This window comes from Leptodactylus fuscus, chromosome 3 (genome assembly GCF_031893055.1).
Source record: "Leptodactylus fuscus isolate aLepFus1 chromosome 3, aLepFus1.hap2, whole genome shotgun sequence".
Classification (NCBI taxonomy): domain Eukaryota; kingdom Metazoa; phylum Chordata; class Amphibia; order Anura; family Leptodactylidae; genus Leptodactylus; species Leptodactylus fuscus.
Genome location: NC_134267.1, coordinates 189,669,637 through 189,682,621, shown reverse-complemented (window position 1 = coordinate 189,682,621; position 12,985 = coordinate 189,669,637). Strand labels below are relative to the sequence as shown.

The following is a 12,985-nucleotide window of genomic DNA, read 5'->3' as shown; positions in this document are numbered from 1 at the left end:
CAGATAGAGAGGGGGACCGGGAATGCAGAATAGGGAAGGCGTATGATCGCGGGGGAAGAAAGGAGAGGGGGGGAGGCTGCAGGGACAGGTGAGGGATAAATTAGGTCAGGGCGCACCGGTGAACGTGGGGCCAGACGGTGACTCCTAACCAAACAGGAATGCCTAAATATAAGCGGCACAGCGCCAACGCCAACCCACAGACGAAGTCGCGGGCACATGTCATTATTTTCATTCCTTATTATGGAACTGATATGCTGTGGTTTTATGTTGATCCTACTAATATTATTAATGAAAGTTTGTGTGTTTGGATGTTTGTGAGTTTGGATGTTTGTTCCTCAATCACGCTAAAACGCCTGGACGGATTTGCATGAAATTTTCCACAAACATAGTTTTCACTTGGGAATGAAACATAGGCTACTTTTGATGCCGCAAAACAACATGCTTTCTTGCCAGGAGAGTCACAAAAGCAGGACTACCAACCCCAGCTGGAGAATCACACACACTTCCTCACATTTCCAGCCACAAACTACCTGCACACTCCTTATTGTCGCCTCAAGGGTAGCCCTAACCCCACTCAATGACATTTACATGTATTTGCTGACCTTACACAGCAACGTTACGGTAATATACCTCAGCAGCCTACCAAAGCCGATGCTCCAGGACCGCCATGTTTGCTGAACATCAGCGCGACACTGCTTGGGCAGTGAGACAAACTACACTGCACTAAGGAGGCTGCATACACACTTCCTGCGTACACGTCACTACAGCGCACACACAGCCTGGGCTGCACCCTGGCATTCCACAGTCATCCCCGACCCTCGAATTTACCCTCACCGGCTTGCTTTTTCCACGATCCTCCTGTTTTCCACGATCTCCACGCTCAGCGGTAAATTCGCAGCACACATTCTTCTACGGACAGCTGCTCCATATATAAGCTGCCCTGCTCTTTGTCCTGTGTCCTCTGCCCCAGCCATATAACACAGCCGGGCGGCCAGCCGGAACATTACATTAGCTGCTATCTGCCAAGGGTCTTGCAGTGCCCTGTTCCTCAGTTGCTCCTCCAGCCACTACCACATACAACCTCACTGCATGTTCCGGCATACACTACTCCCCCCCCCAAAACTTTTCAGAAAACTTGGGGGTCGTCTTATACGCCGGGTATACGGTGGGACAAGGGGTAGAGGAGCACATTCGCAACCTTCCTGCCACTGCGGGCTTCCTGCAGCGGCAGGAGTGGAGCGATGCTGCGGCCCGACCCTCCACAACATCCTCCGGGAATGTAAAAGTACAGCCAACTGCTTTGTTGCAGAGCGGTCACCATAGCAACTGGCTCTCCGCTACACGCAGAGGCCCGACGCTAATGGCTGCAATCTCCCATAGACGGCAATACACTTGGATTGCCGTCTATGGGCACTTGCAATCAAATGATTGCAGGTTCCCACCAACTATAAAAACACCCCCCGGGGCTGATACATATACATATTAGTTACCATAGAAGTATATTAAATTAAAATACCTCGCTCCCGAATACAGTATGTACATTGCAACTTTACCATATACCAGCTGAAATTAAAAAAAAACTTTCTCTCTAAATAACAACAAATTGTCTGTATTACTACATACACAATCTAAAATATCACATTTGCTATCCCAGCCAGATTTTTAAAGTACTCTCACAGTTTCACACATTTGTGTCCGCCCAATTCTCAAATCACTGCAGACGAAGTCGCGGGTAAAAGCTAGTAGTTAATAAAGATAAAATGTTCAAAGGAAAAAATCTGCACATCTTACTAAATATTTCTGATTATCAGCTCTGGTAGAACATTATAACATCACGGATGTTTTATAAGGGGTCCCTGACAGTTCCTTGACGGTTGGATGGTGGAGGGTATGCAGTGTTGAATAAAGAGTATGGAGGAGATTAACCCTTGTATTGTGTTAACTTTCTGTTACTCTCCCTTATGTTAACGGGTCGGTTTTGACCCGTGTCTTAAATCATCCCTAGGATACCCTAAAAACAGTTATTTATGATCCAATTTGTTTCTTACCTCTTAGTTACCTTGTTAGGGTTTCTCATCCATGGAAGGATTGATTTTAAGGCTGCATTCACACGGAGTAAACGCTGGCGTTTTTTGTGTGTTTTTTGCACATAGCGCCGCGTTTACGCCGCGTAGCGTCGCGTTAACGCCGCGTATACGCCGCGTTAACGCCGGGCAACGCCACCGCTAAATAGCGCGGCGTTAACGCGGCGTATACACGGCGTTAACGCGACGCTACGCGGCGTAAACGCGGCGCTATGTGCAAAAAACACACAAAAAACGCCAGCGTTTACTCCGTGTGAATGCAGCCTAATATTTTTGGTGTGGCCCCCTGGGCCTTTCATTTGAGAGCATACCCTTCATTTTCAATATAAAAATATTGTCAAATGAACCTCAAGAGAATAATATAAACTTAAAAAAGTTTGTTATATCATCTGACTATTACTGAAGGGTTTTAGAACACATTTCTTAAATGTAAAAAAAATATACATATATATATATTTTATATTATTAACTTTAGTAACATCTATGGTGTTACGGGTCAGTTTTGACCCATATCTAACTACTTTATGAAAAAGGCAAAAAACAGATTTTTTTTTTTTTTAATAGAACTTTAATACAAATAAAAGATGAAAATTATATTAACATTAATAGCAATAATAATAAAAAGTAGCTTTTGTAGGTCAAACAAACAAACAACAATCAATCAAGCAAATCAAATCAACAGAAATCAAGTACTAGTTTTTAGATGCATTAGTATTTAGATGCATATGTGGCAAAAAGTGATACATTTTGTGTGTCCTTTGCAAAGGTATTTTTTTGCAGGCAAAGCATGATGTGTTTTTCTTTCTGTCCTTATTGCTAGGGCAGTCCTGACACCTCTTTCTTTTAGAATCAGGTGGTCTCACTGGGGTTGTGGCTGTTGTGGTTGATGTTGAGGCAGGGCTAGTTGAGGAGGATGCTGGTGATGATGCTCTTTGTGTTGCTGTGGGTGTGGGCGAAGCACTTGTTGAGCTCTGGAGTTGTCGGACCAAGGCTGCAGCGGCTGGGTCTCGGGGCACTCATTCCCTTTGGTCAATGTGCGCCTTGACAAGGGATCTTCCTAGTACCTCAAGAAACATCCTTTGTTAGTTTTTTTTTTCTTTGAATTCCATCCTTGGTGAATGTGGGTCCACAACACAAATGCATTGTATGCTGCCACATCAAGGATGTTTGAAAATACAACCATTGGCCATCTCCTAGTCACTCGCTGGCAAGTGTAGGTGGCAGTCAGCTTGTCCAGGTTGTCCACTCTTCCTTTCGATGCATCCTAGAGACTATCAGTGGCCTCATTGCAGGATTTGTACACTCCAGCAAGGAGAAGAACACCAATGTAGGCATCCAGGTCATCATCATGAAGGTCATTCCACATGTTGCCATGGACTTTTTTTCCTTCAAGGTTTGTCATAGCAATAATGACGTTTTTTTTATTGACAATGGCATAAACAGATCAAAACATGTCTTGATGTCACTTACTCTTGTCACAGCAAACCTTATAATCCCAGGGGTCATTTTTATGACATTTGCAGCGTCTGCCCTGCCATGTACATCTGGAGGTACTGAGCTCCAACTGATCTTGCCACTTTTGGATTTGAATCTTTCAGCGGGAGCAGCTTCAGCACCTCATCAGACTGATCAGAATGGTCTGTGTCTTCCGGTTGATACTCCACATCATCTTCCTCCCCAGGAACCTGTTCATCTGTATCAGTTTTCTGCTGTGTGTCCTCTGATTCATTATCATCCCAGATATAATCCAGAATTTGGCTTGCATCTAATCTTCTCCTCATTGTTGCATGGTGTAAACTGAAGATGTATACTCTGCAAAGTACCAAGTGTAAGCTGATTTGGCCATACATGCCTGGACATGTCCCTAACTCAAGTTGTTGGAGGTAGAGCTGGCTGTGGGCTGTTGGTTTATATTGTGTTTATGAGTTCAGTTTTGGGACTTATTATTGTTTTTTTACTCTTATATTAAACCTGGGTCAAAAACGACCCCAACAACACAAATGTTATAATTTTAATAAGAGCATTTTACAATTTAGTAAAATAGTTTTATTTTATTGTATTTTGTTTAAAAATAAGTTTCAGGAAAAGTCAAAAAGTCTTAATGCAATAAACAAATGTATGTAGAATTTGTATGCATTTAAAAACTAAAACGGGTCGGTCACGACCCTAACACAAGAGGAAGGTTAAGGAGGTCCCTGACAAAATATGGAAACAGATGATGAAGGATGCAGAGCCAGCATTCAAGCCTTCCCTATTTGGGGAGGTCTGACGATGGCCCAATCTTGAGACTATACTTGAAGAGGAGGAAGATAAGATGGATAAGGAATAGAGGACAATGAAGAGAACATCAGTGGTTTGAGAACACCATAATAGTGATAAAATATATTAGCGATATGGATGTTGAACAAGACAAAGTAAGAGAGGACATCTATGAGAGCATGGATACCCCATTAGGGCCCCGTAGGAAGGAACCATGGCAAAGTATGAATTCTGTTATGTCACAAAGAAAATGGTGGATTCCTAAATGCCTCAGAAAGAGTATTAACAGGAGAACACAAACCATCATTGGATTAAGAACTTTCCAAAACTCCTTCAATCATGATAAAATCAGTGTGGAGGAAGAAGAGGATTTGGAGGAGGAACAGAAAGAATAGAGGAGTAGAATTGTCTCTTAGAGACATACTGCACCATCCAGGTGAAGGAAGCATGGTCCATCAGAGATTCAAGTACACACAGAAAGTGGTGGAGCCCGAAATGTCTATGGGCTAGTTCACACGTGAACTGCCCGCGCGGGTTTTGACACAGAGAGAGCCGCGGCGAGCCGCGTCTCTCTCTTGTCAAAACCCGCCCGCCGCGACCATCGCTGTCGCAGCTTAACCTGCGCGGCTTCCGCCTGAAGAAAGGACATGTCCTTTCTTTTCTCCGCTAGCAGCAGCTCACCGCTAGCGGAGAACAGAAGCCCGGCGGTCTCCATAGACCACCATTATAAGGGGAGGTTTTGGACGCGAAATCCGCTGTCAAAAACCTCCCCTTATACTCACGTGTGAACTAGCCCTAAGAAGGAACAGCAACAGAACAGCAGTAGAGGCCCAGCCATCAATATTCTTGAGTGCAATTTTGTGCTGCTGGAATGTGAAGACATTTGAGTAAAAATGCAACACCAACGTGGCATTCACACGGAGTAACGCCGGGCATGTATCACAGCCGTACACGTCGGCGTTACGGCAGACTGCCGAACACTTCCCATTCGCTTCAATGGGAGCGCTCGTAAACACCGCTGTTACGAGCTCTCCCATTGAAGTGAATGGGAAGTGTTCGGCAGTCTGCCGTAACGCCGACGTGTACGGCTGTGATACACGCCCGGCGTTACTCCGTGTGAATGCCCCCTTACACTTCCACCGGATTGTGATGATACAAAAAATTTATGATAACAAGAACATCTACTACAGATTTCCAGCATTTTCAACAACATGGAAACGAACATTAAACATGCATCCCGATCTGCCTGGCTGGATGCACCATGAAGATATAATCTAAGAGGTTTTTTGCATTCTAGATTATTCTAATTTACGATTATTATATATTGTGTCTTATAAAAGAATAGAAGAAAGTGGCTACAGTAATGTGCCACTAGTGATCCTTATACATATCATATATATGTATACTATATCATTATATCATTATTTAGCAAAGAATCATAAATACAAAACATAACTTTTACTAAAACAGTTAAAAGATTAGAATGGCCCCAAAGAAATAGCTTAGCATAATAATGTGAATTATATCTTACAGCTTTTTGTGTGGTCAAATAAAATCAGAACACTCTTACTGGTGATCTTTATACATGGAGGAGAAGGGTAAGAAGTTTTAGCCAAACCTTAGTATAAGTCATCACCTTGGGTTAGTGGAAAGGACTGGTGGTCTAATCCTCTGTATTCCCTATGACCAGGCTAGTAACTCCTGTCCATACAAAGATAGCTCCAAATTTTCCATGTAGTCACCCTAATCATCTAACAAACCCTACTGACACGTTTCATGTCTCCCTCACACCAGGAGGATGGCACTCTTCAGGGGATCTAGGAGTGAAAAACCAAAGACCAACTAAGTGCTCACTGAAATAACCCAGATCAATGTATAGTTTAGGGGTGATTTCTATCCTCACATTGGCGAAAAGAAGCAACACTTGTTGCCAAAGTCTCAGTGGAGAGTGAAAGCAAATGGACATCTAGTGTCCCAAATGTATGCTCAACCCTAGATGGAGGAAAGTTTACGATCCTCACAGTGATGGGACATGTTACATGTGCGGCGCAACTTGTTTCTATGTTTAATATGGAGTTCATTGGCTCTGCCCTTCCATGACATCATTGCTGGGGCAGACCCATCCATGTCACATGTAAGCAGAGGGGCAGAACAAAACTTGCGCGCTCTAGGCCGTGGCAAGTAACTACATTGTAGGGACAGTGCTCAGTCTCTACACAAGACATTACATGTACTGGGCAGCTGATTAGAGCAATAATCTGTCTTATAACCATGAGCTGTCCCAACCAGCCATCGTACAGTTTCTTAGGCAGGTAGGCAGCAGGCTATTAAATATATCTACAGGCATATCAAGGACTATAAAAGTGTTAAATATGATATTTGTCAATAATGCTACTTAGTGTTCGTACGCTACAGATATGATGCCTGTGACTATATTAAAGGTTAATACCATTAGCAAGAGCTCAAGGCTCTCCAAAGCACTCATGTCTGCCTTGGGATAATTGTAACGCAAGTATTTAATTTTTAGGTAATTTATGTCCTTGGACACTAGGTCCAGAAATACATCAATTCAGGAATTGTCTCCCCGAGGAGGTATTCGTGGGCTTCTATTTTTTATGTCAGTAAATGAACCTAAACCAGTGTTCGGTGCACGCTCCTCCAAACTGTGTTTTGGGATGCTATAGATATAGTGGCTGCATAGGCTGTCTGCTTATTCAGCATGGTCAATACTTTACCTAAAAAATGACAGGAAAAACTTGTGACGTAAAGTAGTTCATGAACTTCAAGAGTACTGGGATTATATACAAAATGACCTGCAAGTGGGGAAAGAATACATAGGAAAACTGAGACGGGAGTTTAGGAGACAGTTGAGGGAACCACTTGAGGGACATTGCCCAGAGGAGAAATATCCCCATTGTGAAACACATTAACAAAATACATGGGGGGAACCACAATGTGATCAAATTTATGGGGATTGTCAAGGTCTAGGATTGAGCAATTGGGATTGGAAAAGATCGGATCCTGATCGGCGATCGAGCAAATTTCGGGATCGGCTGGAAAATGATCGGAAATCGGATTTTAAAATCGATCCTGAAATCTCAAGATCGGCTCAACCCTACTCCCAACCCAAGGGGGTAGATTGGGATAACAGGGTATTACAAAGGGAGACCAAATGGATATTTGAACTGGACACGGTTAATCCGTGAGGTCTGAATGAACAGTTGTTCTTTGCATACTTCATTTGAGTTTTCTCCATTAGATAGTCCCAAACCTCCTCCCTTCCCCGCATGAATTCTTAGGGATGAGAGTTAGCTGATTTCATGTGGGTATCTTTATGGCCCCCCTCCTGTCCTTTGCATCATAGCTCCCCTCCAAAAAAATATTCCCATACCTATCCCTTTAGAGAATTATTGCCTATGTGGTGTTATATACACCCCCTAGGGAATCATTGTATTTGTGGTTTTTCTCTGGCGCTTTTGAACCCCTTGTCTTATGTTACAAATGATAAAATCTTGCTTTGTAGTATTATACATTGTAATGCATGCGGATACTGTTCTCCCACATATGTATATTCTCTTACTAAAGTTATTAACCTTTAATATAGTCAAAGGCATCAGATCTGTAGACTACTAACACCAAGTAGCAGTATTGAGAAATATCGTATTTAACACTTTTATAGTGATTGATATGCCGATATATTTGGTAGCCTGCTGCCTACCTGCCTAAGAAACTGTACAAGGGCTGCTTGGGACAGCGCATGGTTGTAAGACAGATTATTGCTCTAAGAGACACACCCGTCCAGTACATGTAATGTCTTGAGTACAGACTGAGCGTTTACACCACAATGTAGTTACTTGCCCTATGCACCATGCTATTGTTGAGCCACTGATGGACTGTAGTTAAACGCTGGCTGCCAATAAACAAAGACCGGGGGAACACCAGAGCTTCTACATTGGGTCACTAGAGAATTGAGTAAGTGTGGATAGGTTTTTTTTTGTTATTTTAGTACATTTGCTACTGTACCTTTTTTTTTTTTTTGCAAATGTCAGATATCTCCTTCATCTAGTGCCACTGACCCTTCATTCTAAGGATTGTCAGGGCTTCAGCAATCAGATTAGTCAATAAGTGATTGCATGTCCTAATATGCCATAATATGTTATGTAGGAAATCCCCTTTACAGGCTAACCTTATAGGACTCCTCAATATTAGATTAGGCAGAATCCAACACTGGGACCCAGATAGATCAACTCTCTGAAGAGGCAGCAGAGCTCTAGTGAGAATAGTGAGAACCGCTTTCACAGGCCTTGTCTCGTCATGTTGTTTGATCAACATGTTTTGTTTGCAAACTCAATTCCATTCAAGTGAATGGGCTGAGCTGCAATACCAAGCCCAGCCACTATACAATGGACAGCGCTGTGCTTGACAAGTAATAGAGAGACTGTAGAGACTGTCTGATCTCTTCAAACAGCTCATTGGTAGGAGTGTTGAGTGTCAGACCAACACTGACCTGATAATGATATGATATCAGTCTGGAAAACTCCTTTGTTGATAACATATTTGTCTTCACTGTCAGTGCATCTGTTCTGTATAACCATCCCCAGCACCCCTGCTGTATAACTGTACTTAGTGGCCGTTTTTAACTTCTAGACACTCATGTATATTAAGAGGTTTCTGTTCCCAGAATGATCCGAGAAGACCTAGGGGTATCCAGTAGATAATACAGTAGAGTAAAGTAGCAATGGTGATACACTCAAGAAATATTGGTGGTGCAACATGCGGTAGGGTCCTCCAGTGGATAATAAAGCCTAGAAGACAGAGACTTCACCTACACGTTGAAGCTATAATCTATTTTCAACAGTCCGAATAAAATGTTTCTTTAATAGTAACTTCTTATGATTCTTATTCGAGAGGGTAGTGAATCTAAAACTGGTGGCTCATGATCCAGTCTATGGGAAACCGAGAAGTCATCCATCATAATACAATAGCAGGCATGCAGCATGGAAGTAGAGCATGGTACGTCAGTCATCACATCTATTGACTGAGTAACACAAAACACCTGCTCTGTATTACAGGAGAATGTACGTGGTATAATCCTATCATTATGACATAACATTCAGCTTCCAACAATAGAACATTTGGTGACATTTGCTATTTGTTGTTGATTTCAGGGTGAGGGGTAAAAAATTGTAGTCACAAAAACACCTTCAGAAGAAAACTCAAGTAAAATATAATTCTTCTTGCAAATCTGCTGTGTAAAATCTTTTTGCTCCTAATATGGCAGATGTCGGGAAGGGGTTAAAGGGATTCTATCATTAGAGTTAGGCGAATTTGCTTAATGACATGTTGGAATAGACTTTAGAAAGGCTATTCTAGCCCTACCTTTAGGCTATTCTAGCCCTACCTTTCTTTAGCTTTTATCCGACACTGCTTTTGAAATACAGACTTTATTCTTATATGCTAATTCTGTGCACAGAGTACAGGGAACATTTTCCCTTTGCTCTGAGCACAGCAGCATCATATCCAGTATTGCGCCTCCTCTGGCCTCTACACACCCCTTCATGTGAAGAAATCCTTCTCTTCTTATTCTTCGCTGCGTAGTGCGTAGCACTCCTCACTACAGCGCATGCATGGGATTTCTGGCAGCACATTTCCTATCAGCTATCTAAATTTTAGCCAAATCAAACACGTATAGGAGCATCCTGACTGTCCGCCAGATAAAAGACGTTGAGCTAAAGAGGGATCGGCAGTGGATTATCTATTTTAAGTATTTAATTGCCATATATAATCTATATCATTTATCTAGACACAGCATTGATTAGACAAATGTCCTAATACTTGGTTAATATCCTGGACAGTGTGTTGTGAGGACCTCTCTGCATGATTCACTTACTATGATAGTGTCTACAACATCCCTTAGGATAAGACTTTACACTGTAGGGTTCACTCACTTCTTGGTTTTTACATCTGTTTAATAAATCCAATTCAGGCTGGGGCCCCAAGTAACATAAACGCTGTGGTTTGGCCACGGTGGAAACAGCGCTGCAAAAATCACGGCATTTTACAGTCACAGCAAAGTGGATGGGATTCTAGTGAATCCCATCCCCAGTTTGCAAATAAATACCCTTTGCAGTTTAGGAAATCGCAGGATGTCAAATATACCTACGGAAACACAGGCGGTTTCCATATAGATGTAATTCACGCAGAAAATCTGCAGAGAAAAACGGTGAAAAGCAGTGCGGGAATTCTAGGATTTGTTACCACCACGGGTTTTCCTGCTGCTCTGATTTTTTTTTTTTTTTTTGTGTCCATCCAAAAAAAAAAAAGGAAAGAAAAAGATCCCATTTGTTTACACTGCTCTCTATGTAAACAGATGGACATCAATTTGCACCCATTTTTTGTATGTGCTGAAAGATGTCAAAAACATGATGTGAATGCGCCCAAGATAATTTGCTTGTTTGGTCAACAGCTATTCCTCCCAACCCCCCTCCCCATACATAGGGATGCTTTCCAAGCTTGCATGTATTCTCAACAGGGGCATCTGCCAACATCTTCCATGTAGAAGAAAGTAGGGCTAGCCCAATAAACATCAGATGGACTCTCAATTCACGGCTCAGCCACCATTCATCTAATGTGTGTGGTTACTCCTACTTGCAAAAAAGACCACCTCATAATATAAAATAATGGAAGTGAAAGTTTTATGTTGACCTACATTGAGTGAATATATTTCTCCACAGCTGATAAGTGATGGCAGTGTGGTGTACGCAGAAGCTCTGTGGGATCATGTCACTATGGACGATCAAGAACTGGGCTTCAAGGCTGGCAGTGTCATTGAAGTAATGGATGCTACCAACAAAGAGTGGTGGTGGGGCCGCATCATGGACAGTGAAGGATGGTTTCCAGCAAGTTTTGTAAGAGTGAGTATCAAGAGTGATGGAAATGTAACTATAACCACTATAAAACCACATAAAGTTCAGTCCTGGGTCATTTACTCTATACTACCTATATATGACGGTCACCAATGCCCAGTACAAGATGCTCAGCAGATTAGAGCAGGGACCAGCACACTATAAGTGAAGTGCAGTATGAACGGGGTCATTGAGCACATGTACCGCAGACTACTTGAGTTTGGAGAAATGTTCTAATTTCTAATGATTTTACTAGAGATGAGCGAGTACTGTTCGGATCAGCCGATCCGAACAGCACGCACGCATTGAAATGAATGGATACACCTGGTACTTCCGCTTTGACGCCGGCCGGCCGCTTAACCCCCCGCGTGCCGGCTACGTCCATTCATTTCAATGCGTGAGTGCTGTTCAGATTGGCTGATCCGAACAGTACTCGCTCATCTCTAGATTTTACCCATTATTGCTTCCATCTTATAGGGAACCATCAGTAGAGTGGGCTACTACGCACTGTAGGATAAAGTCATCTAGATCTATTGAACTAATGTCCATCTGTCTGCCCTATACATAAAGGTTACCCTATAATTGTTCCTCAGACTATAGTATACACAGGGTCAATCTCTTGTTGCTTCTCCTATATATTTTGATATCTCCTTCTGAGATATCTTAAGTACACAATAAAAATTGCACGACATCACATCCCCTAATAAACCAAAAAAGTACTAAACAGTAGTAAGTGATGTGGTCAGCTTTCGATGGGCTTGTCCACTGATGGATCCTGGGCCCAGTGGAGAATCTTCTGGTCCTCTAGTAGTTTAGTACAACCCTTATTGTGGGTCAGATTTCCAGCCATTGAGTTTATGAGTGACTCACGTCGAAGCTTCTGAATGAATGTCATGCATAGTCTGAGGGATAAGGGTGAGGTTAGCATTAGCCATGCTCTATTTCACAGCCATATTTGCAGTTTTTTATTTGATCAGTCTGTTGTGTCCAACGTGAAGGCAACAAAGCAAACTTTGGTGTAAGACACCCCCTAGTGACCAGATGTCTCACTGTGTCCATGGGTAGTACATTACTACATTACATAGTCTGTATGGTATGGTACGGTACGTACGGTGATAATAATTATGGTTTGGCAATAATGTTTATGCCCGGATTACATTTACTACCAAGCTCTTGCATCCATACAGCTTCGTGTGAACCAGGATGAGCCTTTAGAAGACTATACCAGTAGGCCTGGAGACAAAGACCAAGATGCCAAGAATCTCTTAAGACGTCATGTTTTTGGACAAACTAACAAGGATCAAATGAGGACAAATGTCATAAATGAGATCTTGAATACAGAGAAGGATTACATCAAGCATCTGAAGGACATATGTGAGGTAAAGAGTACAATCCATTTACTTATCTAGAGTCAAAAATATTTGAGGTAAAGCGATATAAATGGACCTGTCTGTGGGAAACGCAAAGCCATTATTTGAAGAGTTCGGACTCAAGTAAAGTTAAAAACAGTAAAGAATTTCTATTTGCAATACCACTTTCCACCACTATATGCAGCAAAGAGCTTCCATATTACAGTACAGTCTGTGATCAGAAATGTCATTGACCCAAAAATGCTCCTTTGTGAAACAAAAGGAGTTTCGAATAAAGTTATATATTCTGATAAGAGGAGCTAGAACATGAAATGTTACAGTCTTTGTGGTATTGTGCAGAGGAGTCCTGGGTTCGAATCTGACCAAG

At 42.2% G+C, this 12,985-nt stretch overlaps 1 protein-coding gene across 1 annotated transcript in view; it reads left to right on the top strand.

The window, feature by feature from the left end:
• ARHGEF4 (Rho guanine nucleotide exchange factor 4) overlaps positions 1 to 12,985 on the top strand; it is a 119,807-nt gene that overhangs the window by 95,845 nt on the left and 10,977 nt on the right. Inside the window, 2 exon segments of the mRNA XM_075268905.1 lie at positions 11,078 to 11,257; positions 12,436 to 12,627. Of these exon segments, the coding sequence (XP_075125006.1) occupies positions 11,078 to 11,257; positions 12,436 to 12,627 (372 nt within the window).